Raw genomic sequence first — 20,087 nt, forward strand, 5'->3', positions numbered from 1 at the left:
CAGAGCACGGCCATCTCCCAGCTCTTGAGATAGCAGTTTCTTTCGGGGCCACAGCAGGGCCTAGCTCCTTAGAGGTCCAGGATTTGTGGCTTGAAAGAATGAATAAGTCGACAACTACCTGTAATTCCCCAAGTCTCTCCTGCTGCACAGTTTAATCCCAACAGTCTGGGTGCTGAGAAAGATTAGGAGACTTGTCAGAGAGCGACTCGCCTGAGTCCCAAACCCCAAGCATCCTTGGCTGGGAGAGGCACTGGGGGCTGGGCTCACAGATTCTGGAGGGACACGGCCACCAACCCGAAGTACATTGAGAGACAGAAGCAGATCGATGAAGAACACGGAACAGGTGTGGAGAAACGGGTTCATTGTTGGACAAAGAGCGGTGCAGGCATCTCTGGGGGCCCAGAAAGAACATGAGGGTTGGAGGAAGGGGCTGGAAAAGGCGGGGACATTTGAGGTAGACCTGGAAGCAAGGGCTGGAGTTTGCCCGGAGACAAGAGGCCCAGGAGGCGGGGCCGACATGGAGGGATCAAAGGAAGCGATCTGAGAAAGTGGGTTTGGAAGAGCTCGGAAGCCAGAGAGGGTATAAGGGTGTCAGAGTCCCTCAGAGCCCGGGCCCAAGGTCAGCAGTCAGCGCAGGGGGCTGGCCAGAGCCCGTGGCGGCTAGGGGCTGGCAGGAGGTGGCCGGTCTAACAGTCTGAGGGCGACACCGCAATCACTCCCCACAGCACACTCTGGGAATCCGCGGGGCCCACCGCCGCCCCAAGAACGCCGGGGGCGGGGCCCGCAGATTTCTGCAGGCCCGTCCCTAGGTGACGTCACCCACGGAGGCGGGGCTCAGGGAAGTGGGCGGAGCCCCACGCGAGGGGCGGTGCCCGACGGAGCCCTCGGCCCCGCCTCGGGAGGGAGGCAGTGGAGCGAAGACCGGAAGTCCGCCCGCTCCTTGCTCCCCTCAGTCCCTCCCTCGGCTCGGTGCGCAAGGTCGCGCCCCGGAAGTAAAGGGGCCATGTTGATGGGTGACCCCGAGAGAGGTACCGGGCCAGTGGCGAGTCCTGAGGAGTGGTAGCGCGCGGCCCGCGGTGAGTGAGAGCAGGCGTAGGGGCTGCCGGGGGCCGCCTCCGGCCCAGCCCGCCCTGAGCCTCCCCGCGGCCTCTCGGTGGCTCGTCCCACCTCATCTCCCGGGTCCTCCCGGGGTCTCGGCGTCGGGGGAGCGAGCGTGGACCGGCGGGGCCGCCGCGCGTCGCCCGGCGCCCTTCAGGAGCAGCCCGCGGGTTGGTGGCTCTCTGCATCGGGCACCTCCCGTTTCCTGCGGCTTGTCCCGGGGCCCTCGGGGCCCTCGGGGTCGCGGGGGCGCCTCTGCAGCTGAGGGAAAGGGGACAGCGACGGTGGCTGGCCTGAGCGCGCTGGGAGGTCGGCCAGGCTGGGCTGTGGTCGGCTCGCCGTGGGCCCCAAGGCCAGATCGCCCCTCGGCCCCGCCGCTCCCCCGTGTCTGACACGCGAGGTCGTTCCTTCCGCGGAGGCACGTCGCGAACCCCGAGGTCGGGCGGGTTGAGCCGGGCAGTGCCGGCGCTGCGCTGGGGAAGTTCAGGGCGCCCCGAGAGCCTCGCAGGCCTCCCTGCACAGCTGTGGGTCCTGGGCGAGCCACTTCCTCCGGGAGCTCCGCTTCCTTCACTTACACGGGATAACGTGACACTGGGGTTGCTGAGGGAGAGGGGCCCGAGTGGGAGGTGCTTAGAACATGCCCGGTGGAGAGTTGTTAGGAACGCTGACCACCTCCTGGCTCTCAGTTTAGATGTAATAATGGATGACAAAGCACTCTACTCCATCCCTGTGTGGGGCTTCTTGCTACTGAGTGGTCCGTGTGTAACTAGTGTGTCAGGGAGCATCAGCCTGGAGGTGGCACCGTGGTAGCTGTCCTGATAGGCTCTGTGTGTGCCGAGAGCTGCTGTAAACATACTCACACACTTTTTAAGTCATTTAATACTCAGACCAACCATCTGGGCAAAATATGGTCTCTCCTCACTAACAGATGAGGAACTAGGCAAACAGAGAGGTTAGGGAACTTGCTCCAGGTCATGCTGCTCATAAGTGGTGGGCCCAGGACTCAAGTGTGGCTGAGTCCTTACCATCAACTACACTAGACCATGGCCATCTACTTAACAGGTGCTTTACATGGCAGTTCTCAAAATAACCTTATGTGGTAGGTACTGGTACCATAATAGCATCATCTCCATTTCATAAGTGAAGAAGCTGATGCTCAGAGGGGCAAGTATTTTACCTAGAGTCATATAGCAAGTAAGTGGCAGAGCAATATTCCAGCCCAGGCACAGACCAGGATCTGAGCCCTGGTGAGCCACACTCTGGACTTCCCAGGAGGTAGTGTTGGGAGGCTGAAGTCCAATCCTAGCCCTGCCACAAGTCACAGTGTAACCTTGGAAGTCCGAATCTTGGATTGAAAACCTGATCTCACCGGGAGTGGTGGTACACTACTTTTGTCCCAGCTGCTTGGGAAGCCAAGGAGGGAGGATCACAAGCTGGAGGCTGGTCTGGACAACACAGTGAGACCCCATACATAGTCTCTGTATGTTCTGCTGTCATTAATTCTGATTCTAGGCTTTTATATCTTCCCTCTGCTTAGAGTGTGACGCCCAGCCCCTAAAGTCCCCCATGGCCCCGTGGAGCCGAGAGGCGGTGCTGAGTCTCTATCGGGCTCTGCTGCGCCAGGGCCGAGAACTTCACTACACTGATAGAGACTTCTACTTTGCCTCCATCCGCCGTGAGTTCCGGAAAAATCAGAAGCTAGAGGATCCTGAGGCCCGGGAGAAGCAGCTGGAGAAGGGCCTCGTCTTCCTCCGCAGCAAACTAGGGGGGCTTATTTAGGATCCTCTCTTTCCCCTCCCACTGTAATTTCAAGGGAAAGAGGACAAAGGTGCCTTCTGTAGACATTCCTGCTCTCTTCCAGCCCCTCCTCACAGATGCATTAAGACTCCTCAGGTAGGTCCTTGTTCCTGTAGGTTTCTTTCTTCTTCTTTTTTTTTTTTTTTTCTGATATGGGGGACCAGGAAAGGAAGAACCTTTCCTTTGTGACCAGAGCCTGCCCTTTGATCCTTGGAAGTGGGTTCTCTTATTGAGAAAAACAGGACCTGAGTTTCAAGTCCCACCAGAACAATTTTTTTTTTTTTTTTTAAAGAAAGAGTGAGAGAGAGAGAGAGAGGGAGAGAGAGAGAGAATATTTTAACATTTATTTTTTTTAGTACTTGGTGGACACAACATCTTTGTTTGTATGTGGTGCTGAGGATCGAACCCAGGCCGCACGCATGCCAGGCGAGCGCGCTACCACTTGAGCCACATCCCAGCCCCGACCAGAACAATTTTATCACAACTTTATTTCATAGAACACTTTATATATAAAAATGTTAGGAAAGATGTTGGTTAATACCATTTGAGTTCAGCTTCAAGCTCACCTGTTCTTCAGTTAGATTCAGGTATACTGTGGGTCAGATCATGCTCTGGAAGATAGCTGTTCTGTTACAAGACAATTTATAAAGCAAGCATAGTGTACAGACTGCAGAGTTCAAAGATTGAGATTTAAATCCTGGCACTGCTGCTAATGGCTGTGAGGCTTAGGGCACGTCACTAAACTGTTCTAGGCCTTCATTTCCTCATTTGTAAAGTGCAAATAATAGTACCTCCCTCTTTAGGTTCCATGAGAATTGAATGAGTGGGCACACAGCACTGGGGATGCTATTGTGAAGGGTATGCTAGCTGTCTTTAGCTCTCCCAGTGTTATTAAGAAGTCCCACTGCAGTATAGTGATCATATTTAATTCAGCAGCCTTTCCGGAAGGCCTTGTATAGCCCTGGAATTCTGGTGGGCTCTGGGGAGAGAGATTAATGATACGGCCCATCAAGGAACTCACTCTAAGTAGATTGGTGGGAAGTAATTCTAATGTAAGCAGCTCTATCCTTGAGGGTTGTAGGAAGAGTTGTGGAGACAATGAAGGCAGAGCTCTGCCTTGGGCTGTGTGGTGGGAGGGGATCCCAGGTGGCTATAGAAAAGAGGACATTTGAGGTGTACCTCATATGAGAAATAGAAACTCATCAGACAGGGGGATGAGAATAAGCAGGTGCCTGGACATGGGAACTGCATTTCGTAATGGCTAGAAACTTCTGTAAGGATGTGGCTGGAGTTGAGGCTGGGCCAGATCTGGAAGAACATTGTTAAGGACTGTGATGGGACCATCACAGCTTTGTAAGAATGCATTGACATTTGTGTCTTGGAGCATGCCAGGGTGATGTGGAGAGTAAACTGGAGAGAGAAAACAGAGGCACTGAATCTGGCCAGATGGATTAAAGGGCTAAGGTTGTGGTGGATGGTTAAATATAAATACAGCATGTACAACTAGGGCAGCACAGTCACTTTGGCTGAGGCAGGAGGAGACAGAATGAAGGGTAGCTGTGGTCTAAGGCTTATCAGTTGGGTAGAAGGTGCTGTTTTGGGTAGAGATGGAAATCAGGAGGAGGAACCTTATGTAATGACTTTTGGTTCTCATTAGCCATATACATTGATTGGCAGAACTGCCTTTGGTAATACAAGGTCAGGGGTTGGATGATGCCCCTGGGAGCCTGCTTGCACAGGGAGGGGTAGCGGATATGGAAGGGAAATAGCAAATTATTAAAGCCTCTGTGTTCGTATTCTGTTTTGACTCTGAGCTGCACTATGTCTTGCTATCACAACCCACTCAAAAACAAAACAAAACAAAACAAAACAAAAAAAACCAACTTTCAGGTTAAGAGGGGTTCCCTATGGTTCATTTATACAATGGATATTCACTATGTTAAAAATTGTACCCTAAGTCTGGGTGCCATGGTTCATGCATGTGATCCCAGCAGCTTGGGAGGCTGGGGCAGGAGGATCATGAGTTCAAAGCCAGCCTCAGCAAAAGCAAGGTGCTAAGCAACTCAGTAAGACCCTGTCTCTAAATAAAATATAAAAAAAGGGATGGGAGTGTGGCTCAGTGGCTGAGTGCCACCCCCCCACCGCAAAAAAAAAAAAAAAAAAAAATGCAGCCTAAGGACACAGCAGTGAATGCACCAGAATGTTCCCAAGAAAGCTGGTGGTCTAGTAGGTAAAGAAGAGATGTGAACAAGGTGGAGTTTGGAAACTGTTTGGGTCTCCCATAGATTAGTTCTCCCTAGCAGCATAAGCCTTAGGTTCAAATCCTGGCTGCACAATTTATTGGTGTGGTATGTTACCATGGGCCAGTTATTTAGCATCTGCCTCATTTTTTTCATCTTTAAATTGGAGATAACAGTATTACTGACCTCATAGGATTGTTGTTGTGAAGAATTAATGTGTGTAAAGTGCCCAGCACAAGGGCTCACTTTCCTACCAATCACAAAGCATCATGAGGGACACTTTAGGAAAACACAGATCAACAAGACAAAAGCATAATAGATTAATCAAAGTTTTATATGTGCACAGGAGCCTTCACAGTGAAGGCCCAAAGACCCAGATTAAATTACCCATTTTTTTTTTAAAGGTATATATCTTTTTTTTTTTTTTTTGAGAGTGAGAGAGAGAGAGAATTTTTTAATATTTATTTTTTAGTTATTGGCGGACACAACATCTTTGTTTGTATGTGGTGCTGAGGATCGAACCCGGGCCGCACGCATGCCAGGCGAGTGCGCTAACGCTTGAGCCACATCCCCAGCCCCTAAATTACCCATTTTTATGCTTAGGTTCTTGGAAGTGTGAATAGCTGTGCAGAAAAATGACTGGACAGAAAGTATGATTTACACTGATGGATGGAGAGGGGAAGCCCAGCAAGGCTGCCTGGCCTTGTTACCTTTGGCTCCTTAGCTATAGCATCTCCTCCTGTGGCTCTTTTATGGAATGGGAGGGGGCGTGTCTTAGGACTGTAGTCAAAAGAAGGTCAGAGAATGTTATTGCAAAAAGATGGGGGAAATATGGAGTAATATTTTTAGGCTTTAATGCTGGCTTTTGGGTTCTGATTTCCATGACTTGCCTTAGAGAATGAGGGGTGAGAGACAGGAGGGTGGGGAAAGGTTAGAGGGACTTTGTTCCTGAGGTTTCACTTTGGCTGTCAGGAGCCTCCACACTTGCTATTAGCTCTTCTCATGTACATGCCAGACGTATTTATAAAAAAGCCTATGACTTTCAAGTAAACTAAGTTGGAAAGTTCATAGCTCTGACCTTTCAAGCTAGAATGCTGCAAGACCCATCATCCTTACTATCTTAAGTGATGAGTGTTTCTTTATCCATTTTTGTGTCTAGGGAAACAAGTAAAACTTGCCCAAAATGTTGGCATACCTAGTCCTGGCCATCAGCTTAGAGTTCCTTTTTTTTTTTGGCGGGTCGGGGAGGGTACCAGGATTGAACTCAGGGACACTAAACCACTGAGCCACAAGCCAACCCTATTTTGTATTTTATTTAGAGACAGGGTCTCACCGAGTTGCTTAGTGCTTTGTTTTTGCTGAGGCCGGCTTTAAACTCATGATCCTCCTGCCTCAGCCTCTCAAGCTGCTGGGATTACCGGCGTGTGCTACCATGCCTGGCTTCTTTTTTTGTTTCTTAAACTATTTAAGCATTTAAGTATACACTTCAGTAGTATTAAGCTTACGAACATTGTTGTGGAACAGATCGCCAGAACTTTTTTCATCTAGCAAATCAAACTAAACCTACTAAACAACACTGGTCCTTTATTGCCCTAAGGAACCAGGCCCCACCTCCTTGGAAGGTGGAGTTCCTCTCAGCTAGTGGGCTGCAGTTGGATTCAGCAGAACTCGAGTGCAGGATGTGCCATGGAGAGCAGTTTCACCAAACAGGTTGAATTAAGTTAGAATAAGGATGGCATCTCCTTGTAGGAGCTTGTGAACGCTCTTTCTCCTCCAGGTTACCTGATCTTTGATGTCACCTGGTCCTTGGATGGGGTGGGGGCATTGCATTAGGGCAGGAGAGTCTTTAACAAGCCTGCTCTACTTAATAGTTTCAATCTGAAGCCCAGGATAGTTTCAGCATGAGTTTTAGAGGCCAGTGTAGCTCCACTTGAAAAGGTGCAGATTGCCTTAGAGGACAGGTGGGACTGTCGAGTGCTTCCTGGAAACTGACCTTGTGTCCTGTAGATGGGAATCTTAAATAACTTAATGACAGCCCTCATTTGTGGAACATGTTTACAGTTTATAAAATGTTCATAGACAGCATAGCAACAGAGTTTTTTTCCTCACTGCAGCCTGTGATTTGGGGCCATGCGGGGATCATTTTCCCCATTTCATAGCTGAGGGGTTAAGTAACCATTTGCGGTCACCCAGCTAATTAGTCAGGGCTCTAGGCAAATTCTCAATCTCACGATTTCCTACTGTAAAGCCCATGTTTTTGTTAGAATACCATGCAATTGCTGAAATGAGTATAGTCAGAAGTATTTCTTTTTTGAGGGGCACAGAAGGATAGGCAGGGACATGAAATGTGACACTAGTAATATCCTGTTGTTCCAGGGTATTGAGAGAAATGCGATCTGATACTGGAAGATACCACATGGTACACAATTTCATTTTTCTGGGTATTTCCTGTAATATAGGTCACAGGCAGTGGGAGAGAGCAGCAGGCTGGGAGCAGGAGTCAGGTATGGCCCACAAGGCCCTCCTTTACTAGGGAAAGGCTCAGGGCTACTTTAATCAGGATGATTCCAAGATGTAGCCCGGGAGCAAATGTGTACTTGCCTTGCTTGAGCACCAGGCAGGAGGCCTCTTCTGGTTTGTGTCATGTACACTTTGTAGGTGACTGTGTTTTGAGTTCACAGGACATTTGAGCAGATGGCTGGTTGGTTGGTTTTGTTTTCTAGTCTACAGCTGAGACTAGAGTGTTGTGTTTTTTTTCTCGGCATTACTTGAGCTTTGGTAGTCCCACTGTGTATTTTCCCCAAGAAACAAGCATTTGTCAAGTAGCAGCATTCACAAAGTGAAAGAGATCACTTTCTCTCACATGGACTTGTAGTTGTGTTTCTATGTACAGGGTGTTTGGTCACTTTTGTGTTTATAACAAGGACTAACAGTGAACTTCATGCTCTCTGATTGCAGATCATGGGGCGGTTTACCCACAGTATACATGGTCAGTTCCCCCTCCCTTGTATCCAGTTATATCATAAGATCTGGTGCCTTTCTTTAGGCCCAGGTGCTTGAGTGCTAGAGGCAAGACCTGACCTTCACAGGAGAAGGGGCGCAAGGCGCATGGTTCCTGAGGTCCCAGGTGGTGATAGCTGTGTTCTTTGTTCATTCGCAGGTGAGCAATGGCAGGCGCTGGTGAGCGCAAAGGCAAGAAGGATGACAATGGCATTGGCACAGCCATTGATTTTGTGCTCTCCAATGCCCGGCTGGTGCTGGGGGTGGGTGGAGCAGCCATGCTGGGCATCGCCACACTGGCGGTTAAGCGGGTAAGTGCACACAGCCAGGTCCAGGGGTGGGAGGCAATAAGGCAGCCTCACAGAGTAGAGCTCAGTAGGAACACGACTTTGATACTGCCAGTCTAACTTGGTGTTGGAATCAGATATCTGAGACCTTGAGTCTGTTTCCAGGACTCTGCCCTAAATAAATGATTGGAAATACAAATAAATGTATCCTGGCAAGTAAAAAATTGCAAATAACTGAAGTGTCCTTTAAAATAGTGGCACTACACCAATTGCATACTTCTATTTCCCTTGCCTACTTTTTTTTCTTTTAAACATTCATCTTTACTTGTGTACTTTATATTTAGCTTGTTTGTTATGTCTTGCCTATATCTCCCTGGGAGACTGGAAACTGATAAGGGCAGGGATTTGGGCCTCTTTGGTTTGATGGTTTATCTTGGCACCTAGAAAAATGCCCAGCATGCAGTAGCCTCCCGATAAAGTCAGCTCTCTTTATCTGTGGGTTCCACATCCACAGACACAACCAACCACAGATTGAAAATATTTAAAATGTGTCTGGGGGGCTGGGGATGTGGCTTAGTGGTAGAGTGCTTGCCTTGCATGTGTGAGGCCCTGGTTTTGATTACTGCAAAAAAAAAAAAAAAAAAAAAAAATGTGTACTGAACTTGTAGAGACTTTTTCCTTGTTGTTATTCCCTAAACAATACTGTTTAAGAATATAGCATTGCCATTGCATTAGATATTATAAAAAATCTGCAGATGACTTAAAGTATATAGCAAGGTGTACATAGGTTAAATGCAGTGTTTTGTGCCCTCAGAGGAACTTGAGCATCAGAAGGTTTTAGAAACCTTAGGGTGTTCCCCTGGAATACCAAGGGATGATTTTTTTTTTTGTTCTAGGGATTAAACCCAAGGGCACTTTACTACTAATCTATATCCCCAGTCCTTTTCATTTTAATTTTTTAAAATATATATATTTTTTAGTTTTTGATGGATTTTTATTTTTTTACTTATATATGATGCTGAGAATTGAACCCAGTGCCTCACACATGCCAGGCAGGTACTCTACACTGAGCCAAAACCCTAGCCCTTATTTTAATTTTTGGAGACAGGGTCTTGCCAAGTTGCTGAGGGTCTTGCTAAATTGCTGAGGCTGACCTTGAACCTGTGATTTTCTTCCCTCAGCCTCCTGAGTAGCTGGGATTACAGCTGTCCACTACTGTGCTTGGCACTATTTGTTAAATAAATGAATCATTGTTCAAAATCATGGTGTATTCATAATATATGAATATATAGTCAGAAAATGTGGAAGCATCCTAGTCACATGAGGAAATGATCAAAATGATAAATGAAAAAATTCCATTTCAAAAGTACACATAAGTACGTATACGTGTGGTGGTACGTGCTTGTAATCCCAGCAACTTGGGAGGCTGAGGTAGGAGGATTTAAGTTTGAGACCAATCTTAGCAATTTAGCTAGACCCTGTCTTAAAATAGAAAATAAAAAGGGCTGGGGATGTAGTTGATTGGTGGAGGGCCCCTGGGTTCAATTCCCAGTACGACACCACTGGAAAAAAACAAAGTAGTGGAGGCTGGGGATGTGGCTTGGTGGTAGAGTGCTTCCCTAGCATGTGCTAGGCTCTGAGTTCAATCCTGAGCATAGGTAAAAGAAGTAATTGGCACTTACTAGGGCCAAACTTCTGGGGAGGAGGGGATTGGAAGGAAATAGAGAAGGAAAGGCAGGTATATGTCCTGGGCCCTCTGTGCCATTTCAGATGTATGACCGGGCAATCAGTGCCCCAACCAGTCCCACCCGCCTGAGTCATTCAGGGAAAAGGAGCTGGGAAGAACCAAACTGGATGGGCTCCCCCCGACTGCTGAACAAGGATATGAAGACAGGCCTGAGCCGGTCCCTACAGACCCTTCCCACAGACTCTTTGGCCTTTGACACAGGTGAGAAGGGATGTTATCCTGCTGGAACTGCCTCTGGACTTGATCACTACTCCTTCGTTGCACAGACATTTCTTGAGCACACTTGTGCCGGGCACTGTGCAGGTACTTGTCCTTTGTGCCCAGCCCTTCTCCTTTCTGGGGCTGAGGCAGCTGTGGACTGAGCAAGCATGGGAAGAGCTCATGTGCCTCTCTCTCTTGCCTTGGCAGATACATTCTGCCCGCCCCGGCCCAAGCCATTGGCCCGGAAGGGCCAGGTAGACTTGAAGAAGTCACGACTCCGCATGTCCCTGCAGGAGAAACTTCTTACTTACTACCGGAACCGGGCAGCCATCCCTGCTGGAGAGCAGGCTCGGGCCAAGCAAGCTGCCGTGGACATATGTGCTGAGCTCCGGAGCTTCCTACGGGCCAAGTTGCCTGACATGCCACTTCGGGACATGTATTTGAGTGGCAGCCTCTACGATGACCTGCAGGTAACATGGTGGTTCTCACAAAGGGTGGGGCTGGGCTCTGACCAGAAGCTTCTCAGTAGTGTCATCAGTCTAGAAAGTCCTGGGCTGACCAGGCAGACTGAGGTTCTCCTGCTGTGAACCTGCTTCTGGGCAGCTTTGTTTTTGCTCATGTCATCTTTAACCTTCTCATTTTTAGTCATATTCACAATTTTGAAGAAAGTGTAAGAAAACTGCTCCTTCCTATATTCTTGTTCCCATCTCTCCTTTCCAGTTTCCTCACGACATGGATTGCTTTGGTGACATGAAAGAATTCTTGGCTTCTGTCCTTGTTGGGGAATGCAAGATGGTGGCGCCTGTGTGTGGGGAAGCATGTCCCCTGAACAGAGTAAACCCCTCAAAACCTTTTTAATTCTGTTCTGGCAGGTGGTGACAGCCGACCACATCCAACTCATTGTGCCCCTTGTGCTGGAGCAGAACCTGTGGTCATGCATCCCTGGTGAGGACACGATCATGAACGTCCCTGGCTTCTTCCTGGTTCGTCGTGAGAATCCAGAGTACTTTCCTCGTGGTAGCAGTTACTGGGACCGCTGTGTTGTCGGGGGCTACCTCTCCCCAAAGACAGTAGCAGACACTTTTGAAAAGGTTGTGGCTGGCTCTATTAACTGGCCGGCCATCGGGTCCCTCTTGGACTATGTAATCCGGCCAGCTCCACCTCCAGAGGCCCTGACACTTGAAGTGCAGTATGAGCGGGACAAACATCTTGTCATTGACTTCCTGCCATCAGTGACCCTTGGTGACACTGTCTTGGTGGCCAGACCACACCGGCTAGCCCAGTATGACAACCTGTGGCGGCTGAGCCTGCGTCCTGCTGAGACAGCGCGTCTGCGGGCTTTGGACCAGGCTGATTCAGGCTGCCGATCGCTGTGCCTCAAGATACTCAAGGCCATATGCAAGTCCACTCCAGCTCTGGGCCCCCTCACTGCCAGCCAGCTAACCAATGTCATCCTCCACCTGGCCCAGGAGGAGGCTGACTGGTCTCCAGATATGCTAGCTGACCGTTTCCTGCAGGCTCTGAGGGGACTCATCAGCTACTTAGAGGCAGGAGTCCTGCCCAGTGCCCTAAACCCCAAGGTGAACTTATTTGCAGAGCTCACCCCTGGAGAAATAGACGAATTGGGATATACTCTCTATTGCTCATTGTCTGAGCCGGAAGTGCTGCTGCAGACGTAGGGCAGTGAAGGCCAGAGCAGGTGTTGGGCGGTCAGGCACTGGAGTCTCCGATAGAAACAGCTGGCTACATGGCTGGTGCCTCACAGGGTCCCTAGGTGCCTCCTGTCTTGCTGGCCATCTTCCTGGTCACTTCATGCTGATTAGAATGACATCTCTTCGATCTCCTATTTTCTCACCCAACCCTTTTTATTTTTGTTACCAAACACTGTGCTCCCTACTCCCCGCCTTGCTCCAGGCTGATTTTTTTCTGGAATGAATTGAGAAGGTACAGTGCTGGCCTGAGTTGTTGAGACCACTGGGGGTTTTGCATTTTGGCCCAGGTTTCCTTTTGCCTCTTCCTGTTCAGTGTCTTTTCTATCTTTTCCTCTTGTTCATGCCTTCTGTTTTGGTCTTGTCCTTGGAGCATAACTGCCTAATCAAGGTATTGCCTTTTAGTTGAATATCACAGAAGAGCTGTGACTGCATATTTGCAAGCTGAACTCTGCAGAGTGAGTGCTGAGACAGTATTTAGGGTTTCTGGGGCTGAGGCTGGTGGAAAGGAGCCGGCTTTTGACCCTGGTTCCTGGAAAACAAATCCATCCTCCCCCTCCCCTCAACTTGAATTCTTAAGTGCTGATAGCATCTCTCCTGGGAACACGGTTGTCAACCCACACAGGATGAACTGGATGCAGAGTTATTTGGAGATTGTATTTCTTAGTGAACCATCAGCAAGACCACAGGATTGGGGGTGGGAGAGATGGGTTCAGAGGGCCTGATGGAGGGGCCTGCATGCCCACTGTCTGTCTCTCCTTGTCTCTGAGCCATACAAGGGAGGGATAGGGTAGCACCTCCTGTGGGTGCTGGCTTCGTCTCTTTCCTTCTCTGTTGCCAACAGAACAAGGCCTTGTAGGAACACAGCCCCAGCAGCAGAGGCTCAGTGTCAGCTGGAAAACTCAGTCCCAGTTGGGGCCTGGTGCCTGTGTGTGGCCCCTCAGTGGGCCCTGCCTTTCTAGGAGGCTGCCTTAGAGTAAGGACAGGCCCAGCAGCCAGTCCTCCTTCCTGCAGTGTCTGCCACAGCAGTGGGAGAGGAGTGTTTGCTAAGCGTTCCTGGCATCTCCAGAGGCCGAGGGGCAAGCGAACATGCACAGCCCTCTTTCCCTGGTCTTGCCTTTCACTTGACAGCTGGGCAGATGGGTGCTAGCCAGGGAGAGAGGACCCGGAAGAAATTGCAGAAGAGGGAGGCGGGCACTCCCCACATTCCTTCCTGTTTCCTGCTGCTAAAATTGCGCTTACTTATGGCAATGGATGTATATCCTGAGGGCAGGGGGGAGTGGTTAATACTCACCAGTGTGTCTTCCTGATTTGTATTTTTTTCCCTGTTGGAAGCAAGAAGCTGACAGCAGTTCTCTTTCTGATCTGCCTATTCAGTATTTTGTTCTCCCATCAAGTCTTATTTTATGAATTCTTTACTACCTCTCCATCAGTGGGATTCTGGGAAGCTGTCTCAGCCCTTCCCTGACAGTGACATGATTCTTTAAATAGCACTGACACCTCGGCATCCCAGAGTTTAGGGCAGAGATAGGTGTCGTCCCTTTTTTGTCAGATTCGGAGGTTAGAACTAGGGTAGCCTGGCTGTTTGGTCTCTGCCTGTTCTCTGGTACATACACAAGGAGTCCTTGTGGGAGTCCAGTTGTTTCTGAAAAGGCAAGAACCTTGACAGCCGAGCGTCTGGTTGTCCATCAGAAGCAAAGAGGAGTTTAAAACCTCTGTGTGCCTGCGTACTACCTGGGTGACTGATGTGGAGGGGATGGAGTGGGACCTGACATTGAGAGCTCGGATGACCCATCTAGAGCCCAGTAGAGGGGAGGGTTGATAGCTACAGAAGCAGGTTATTATTTGTTGAGATAAAGGATTTGGTTTCCAAAGTAAATTTTATAAATATTATAAAACTTTAAAAATTCCCAAGTTGCCATCTCTGACTAAATTCTATATAAAACATTGGGAAGAACTCAAAAATAAGAAAAAAAAGAAGGCTTTAAAGACCCTCAAGATTTCAGAGTCCCAAATTATCAAAGCCAAGCATACCTGAATTTAGGTGAGGAAATGAGTTTATTTCCTGTTTTTCAGGGCAACTCTGACTTAATAACTATGCTTCACAAAACCATAACTTCATTTTACAATTGAGCCTCTCACAAGTCCTCAGAAGCCTTGGTCCTTGGGTCTGCTGACTGGGCTGGCTGTCCTCTTGCTGCCATTTTCCTCACAATAAAATGTGGATGATGACCAAGTGCTCTGGGCTGCTTGGATGGAAGAGGGCAAAATTCTGCCTTTTTAAAAACTCTTTGGGGAAAGATGAAGTAGCTGTCCCCATTACTCTGCCTCTCTGTTCAGCGTCTCCCACTTTTGCCTTGAAGGAACAGCACCTGCTTTTCCTCCTCCCTCTGGAGATCCTGTTGGCACCATCTAGATTAGCAAACCATATACTCAGCTTGATGCCTAAAATGTACTCATTGTTATCTCGGACACCTGAAAACTCCATGTTTATTTTGGTTCGTCCCTGTTTTGCTTCTTCCTAAAAAATGAGTTCTGGATAGCAGTATTTTTCTTTTTATCTTGGTTTTGACTTTTTAAAACTAAAGGAAAGAAATGGTGAAGGCCACGTTTGGAAAAGCTATGTTGAGGTGGTCTCTTGGTGGCTGGGTCTTGGCATGATTGTCTACCTGTTCACATTCCGGATGAGCTGATTTTGCTTCCTTGTTTTCTACTCAAGCTCAAATGGTTTAGAGGAAGCATCAGCTTCAAGATCAAGGGCCCTGGAGAGGCTCTGAGGGGATTTCTGTAGGGAGGCATCACCTTGTGTCCAGAGCCCTCGGCCATGCATGGTACGCTTTCACTGGGTTAGAACATTAACTCTCAAAAGAGTTGCTAGAACTCTGCCCTTTTGCCTTAAGTTTAAGGTGAAGGAGAATGGCAAGAGACATTTTAGGACTAGAGCTGATTCCTGCCACAGGATGTAGCCTTTTTATAAATTATTTATTAAAGAGTGGCCCAAATTCCAGAAATGTGGGTTCTGTGGTCAGCTGCATACAGGGTGTTGTTTACCTTTTCCTTTTGATCACCTCATAGTCTCTAAGTTCTTGGTCCTTGAGGTCAAGTCTGCAACTTAACTTCCAGTCACTTGCCTGCCCTTCAGTGGTGGCTGATGTGTTAGTTCATAGACTGGAGTCCACCACCAGTCTTTGTGTTCTGTCTTGGCTAGGACTATATAGGAGCAGCTTAGCCCTGAGACCCAGAGAACTGTTATCCTTTTTTTCTCCTTGAGGGAGGAAATTTAACTGGGGAACACAATGTCCTTCCACAGCATGGGAAGAAGAAAATAAAAATTTTTCCAACAACAACTTTAACTTTTGTGTGTGATACAGAAAGTTTTACTATGGGAGTGCTGGGTCTGCGTTTTTCAGTCAGAAACTGACATGTTTCACCTGAGTCTCTTTAATGGCATGGGTGGGACAAGGTACCACCAGACTCATTTTTTTATGGCCTTGGCAGTGTCAAAACTGGGGAAGTGTCACTTTTCAAAATTCTCAACCACTTGAAAGGTCCTCAGACGCCTCAAAAGTCTGTAGAGCAAAAGGAGGACACCCCTCCCAGGGGGCCTGAATTATTCCTTTGAAAGACACGAATAATGGCTCAGGATTCTTACTGCCTTTCACTGAAAGACAACTTCTGTATGACTCATGGTACCCCATAGGGAAAGGAAAACCACACTTACCCAGCATCCAGGATGCCTTGGATCGCGTTCTAGTGTCGGTTTCATATAACTATAAACAGGAGTCCTCTGCGGAAGTAGGTGATGGCATGGGATTGGGAGGTCGGGGCCTGAAACCTGAGTTCTAATAATAGTAACAATAGCAACCATTTATCCGCCTCTATGTAGGAGGCAGCGTGCTAAGTGCTTTATGTATATGGTGTCCATTCCTAGGACGAGGATGCTCAATCGATGAGAAAACAGGCATGTCACTTTGTCAAATGTCCCAGCTAATAAATGACAAAGCCAGCATTTGTAGAAATGATATTTGTATGGCAGACGCAAGTGGAGGGGAAGGTTTCTACCTTCACGGGAACGGACTGTGGAGGGAGGTTTCTCGGCACTCTGGCCTCCCGCGGGTGGGGGCGCGGGCCCTGCCCACTAGGACCACAGTTTCTAACACCCCCCCTCCGCCCCCAGCCAAACGACCCTGAGCAGGCTTCGCTTCACAAGGCCATTGGGAGGGCTTGTAGGGAAGCTGTCCGTGCCTGGCAGTTAATCAGAACTACCCTAGGGCGACACCAGTCGCGTGAAACCTGCTCTTGGGGGAATCGAGTCTGCACGAACCAAAGTCCTCATACTTTTATTTTCGAATGGGCAACGTGAACATAGAATAGGGAGACAACACGCATCCTTCCGGACCTCGGGCTCAGAGAAGGGACGCAGAGCTGGCCCTTGAGGGAAGGTGGGCAGGGCTCAGGTGACCGCCCAATGAGGCCCCACCAGGAGCGCCGTCCCAGTCCCCGATTTCCGCTGCGGTCCTCGAGCCTACCTGGGGGGCCGGGCCAGCCGCTCGCTGTCGGCTCCACTGGAAAATAAAATCTTGGGCCAGGTGACTTTCCGGGTCGGAAGCAGCCCAACCGATCCGGAAGGGAGCGAGCGCCCTGGTGGGTGGGAGGGGGGACTTGGGCTGTCATTTGGCTAATTCCGAGTAGGAAGGACCCCCAGCCTGGCCCGGCTGCCACTATTTGAAGCGTGCTGGGTAAAGCTGCCTGCTAGCGGAAGCCGGCCCGTTTGTGGCCGCTCGGCAAAGCGCCGGGCTGAGGGAGCCACTGAAGCCGCAGGGTCTCAAACAAGAACAGAGGTGACCGCCCTGCGAGAGGCTCCTACCCACCCGGATCTTGGGCTCGCTGAACAGCCCGCCCACCTCAGGCCTGGAGCCAATAGGAACTCAAAATAGACATGATTCACCACGCATGGGCCAATCGGCTCGACGCGCGCTTCCCATCAGCATCTCGCGCGATAACCAGGCGGCTCGGTCTTCTAAAAAAAGCTTCCCTGGCAAGAAAAACTTTTCTCCCAGCCCTTTCAGCTAACACCGGAAGCGAGGCGTGTCTGAGAGATCCCTCCGCGACCCGCGGCGGCCGAGGGAAGGACGTGACTCCTACCTTGTAGGGCTCCTGTAAAATAGTGCGCCCTTTTCTTTCATGAGACCCTGAATAAACTCCTCTCCCTCCAAAACTACTTCACTAGCATACAGACAGGGCTGGCGCCGGTGGGGAGATCACACATATGGGAACGAGTGTGTCGATGGCTAAGGTCACGTGGTCGCAGCGGAAGGATGCGCTCTGTGCTGCGTCCCATAGGCGGAGCCTATAAAGAGCCGGCGGGCGCCGCGCGCGGCCATTTGTGTCCCGTCCGCCGGTAGATGTAGACTTGTGATTGAGCGTGGGCCTTCCCTCCTCCCCACCGCAGGGCGCGCGGCCACCATGGCGTATTAGAGGCAGCAGTGCCTGCGGCAGCGTTGGCCTTTGCAGCGGCGGCAGCAGCACCCGGCTCTGCAGCGGCAACCCCTGACGGCTTAGCCATGGCGTGAGTACCGGGGCGGGCCGCGCTGGCGGGCGCCCTGCATAGGCGGGGGCTCTCGGCTTGGCTGGGCGCGGCTTTCTGCCGGGCGCGTCGCCGAGGGGGAAGCGGTTTTATGAGCGCCCGGACGCGAGGTCCTTGTTTTGGCGTTTCCGGGGCGCGGGCGCTCCCGGCCCTCGGCACTCTTGGAATCGCTGGGGTCCCGGCCGCCCCGCGAACGTGGCAGCCGCCAAGATGGCGGCGGGGCCGTGAGTCAAGGGGCGGGGCGGTGGCCGTGGCCCTATTTGGAAGTGGGAACGAGCGCCTTCCCCTGGGTGACCGGCTGCGGAATGGCCGAGACTCCTCCGGCGTCCATTTTGTGCAACCTGAGTTGGAGGCGGGGAAGGCGGACACAATGGCCCTGGCGCCACGTGCTCCCGACTCGCCACCTGCGTGTCTGACGGGATGCCCAGCCCAGCCCTCCTCTAAGGGGTCTTGCCTTCTGATTCCCATCCAGGCTTTTCACGGCATCCAGCAGCAGCGTTGCTGTAATCGACAGAGACACCTTCGAATTAAGCACATTCCTCGATTCCAGCAAAGCCCCACAACATGACCGAGATGAGCTTCCTGAGCAGCGAGGTGTTGGCGGGGGACTTGATGTCCCCCTTCGACCAGTCGGGTTTGGGGGCTGAAGAAAGCCTAGGTCTCCTAGATGACTACCTGGAGGTGGCCAAGCACTTCAAACCTCATGGGTTCTCCGGCGACAAGGCTAAGGCGGGCTCCTCCGAGTGGCTGGCTGTGGATGGGTTGGTCGATGCCTCAGACACTGGCAAGGGTGAGTGGGCCACTAGTAGGTGCTCATGTGTGGCCCTTTGTGATGGGTCTGGGGTCTGTAATGTAAATGACTCAACTGGCTCCCGTCATCCTTCTCTCTGAATTCTTTTGCAGAGGATGCCTTCTCCGGGACAGATTGGATGTTGGAGAAAATGGATCTGAAGGAGTTTGACTTTGATGCCCTGTTGAGTATAGATGACCTGGAAACCATGCCAGATGAGCTTTTGGCCACGTTGTATGATACATGTGATCTCCTTCCCCCCCTAGTCCAGGAGACTAATAAGGAGCCACCCCAGGTAGTGAACCTAATTGGCCATCTCCCAGAAAGTTCAAAAACAGACCAGGTTGCCCCTTTCACATTCTTTCAACCTCTTTCCCTTTCCTCTGGGGATCTTTCGTCCACTCAAGACCATTCCTTTAGCTTAGAGCTCGGCAGTGAAGTGGATATCTCTGAAGGAGAGAAGAAGCCCGACTCTGCTGCTTATGGTACTATGATCCCTCAGTGTGTCAAGGAGGAAGATGGCCCCTCAGATAATGACAGTGGCATCTGCATGAGCCCAGAGTCCTACCTGGGCTCTCCCCAGCATAGCCCTTCTACCTCTAAGGGCTCTCCTAATGTCAGCCTGCCATCTCCAGGTGGCCCTTGTGGGTCTAACCGCCCCAAACCTTATGACCCTCCTGGGGATAAAATGGTTATAGCAAAAGTAAAAGGTGAGAAGCTGGATAAAAAGTTGAAAAAAATGGAGCAAAACAAGACAGCAGCCACCAGGTACCGCCAGAAGAAGAGGGCAGAACAGGAAGCACTCACTGGTGAGTGTAAAGAGCTAGAAAAGAAGAATGAGGCTCTGAAAGAGAAGGCAGATTCTTTGGCCAAGGAGATCCAATATCTGAAAGATTTGATAGAAGAGGTCCGCAAGGCAAGGGGGAAAAAAAGGGTCCCTCAGTAGGGTAGTCAGGAGTTCTGTGCTTGTACATAGGTGTCTCGTGCTGAAGCTGTGTTGTAATAAATTATTTTATAGTTAAAGTAATAGTTCAGTCTTGCTGTGCTTCTTGACTCTGGTAAGGAACCCCTCGTCAAGCAACCCCCCCTTACACACACACACACACACACACACACACACACTCTGTGTAACCAGAGGATGTTTTCATGAGGGATGATCCTGGAGTAGTGAGCATCTTCAACTCCACTGGGCCTGGTTTCCTCAGATCTGGCGGTTTCTATTTGATCCCTAGGGCAGAAGGCTGTTTGGGCCAGATGCTTCATTGTGCTTTTTACTCAGTTCTGAGACAGTTGGCAGGGTAGAGGGAGGGGCTGCCTGGGTTTCACCTGTTCCCTTGTTTGGCTTTGGGCCAACACCTGTTTATACCAAGATGAGGTCCTTAAATGCGCAAGAGGATTAGGTTCCACTTGGAAGATTTGAATTCTGCAGTGGCCTCTTTAGTGGCTCCCTGAGGTAAGCCTTGAGGCAGGACAGCTGAGGATTATATTTCCCATGCTTTACTGCAGTCTCAAACAGCTGGGTGACTGACTGTCTTGGTAATACAGGCCCTATTGTGGCATGTGGGTGCGTGGCCCTGCTCACCTTTTTCCCTGAATGGGAAACTACCTACACAGGTTTTATGTAGGTGTGG

General features: G+C 50.1%; 3 protein-coding genes across 5 annotated transcripts; all 3 read left to right on the forward strand.

The window, feature by feature from the left end:
- Nucleotides 1–986: 986 nt before the first annotated feature.
- Nucleotides 987–2,877, forward strand: Miurf (mitochondrial elongation factor 1 upstream open reading frame). Its single transcript, XM_076855193.1, has 2 exons — nucleotides 987–1,076; nucleotides 2,636–2,877. The coding sequence occupies exon 2, from the start codon at nucleotides 2,665–2,667 to the stop codon at nucleotides 2,875–2,877; it is 213 nt and encodes a 70-aa protein (XP_076711308.1). The 5' UTR covers nucleotides 987–1,076; nucleotides 2,636–2,664.
- Nucleotides 2,878–2,903: 26 nt separating this feature from the next.
- Nucleotides 2,904–15,426, forward strand: Mief1 (mitochondrial elongation factor 1). Of its 3 annotated transcripts, XM_076855190.2 has the most exons (5): nucleotides 2,904–2,991; nucleotides 8,296–8,446; nucleotides 10,193–10,370; nucleotides 10,578–10,840; nucleotides 11,243–15,426. In XM_076855190.2, the coding sequence occupies exons 2-5, from the start codon at nucleotides 8,303–8,305 to the stop codon at nucleotides 12,047–12,049; spliced, it is 1,392 nt and encodes a 463-aa protein (XP_076711305.2). In that variant the 5' UTR covers nucleotides 2,904–2,991; nucleotides 8,296–8,302; the 3' UTR covers nucleotides 12,050–15,426. The 3 variants fall into 3 exon arrangements, with proteins under 3 accessions (XP_076711305.2, XP_076711306.1, XP_076711307.1); XM_076855191.2 differs by lacking the exon at nucleotides 8,296–8,446 and having other exon boundaries at nucleotides 2,911–2,991; XM_076855192.2 differs by lacking the exons at nucleotides 2,904–2,991; nucleotides 8,296–8,446 and having other exon boundaries at nucleotides 10,288–10,370; nucleotides 10,664–10,840.
- Nucleotides 15,427–17,557: 2,131 nt separating this feature from the next.
- On the forward strand, nucleotides 17,558–19,483 carry Atf4 (activating transcription factor 4). Its single transcript, XM_076853326.2, has 3 exons — nucleotides 17,558–17,648; nucleotides 18,139–18,456; nucleotides 18,570–19,483. Exons 2-3 carry the CDS (start codon nucleotides 18,231–18,233, stop codon nucleotides 19,400–19,402), a joined length of 1,059 nt encoding a protein of 352 aa, XP_076709441.2. The 5' UTR covers nucleotides 17,558–17,648; nucleotides 18,139–18,230; the 3' UTR covers nucleotides 19,403–19,483.
- The last annotated feature ends 604 nt before the right edge of the window (nucleotides 19,484–20,087 follow it).

This window comes from Callospermophilus lateralis, chromosome 4 (genome assembly GCF_048772815.1).
Source record: "Callospermophilus lateralis isolate mCalLat2 chromosome 4, mCalLat2.hap1, whole genome shotgun sequence".
Classification (NCBI taxonomy): Eukaryota; Metazoa; Chordata; class Mammalia; order Rodentia; family Sciuridae; genus Callospermophilus; species Callospermophilus lateralis.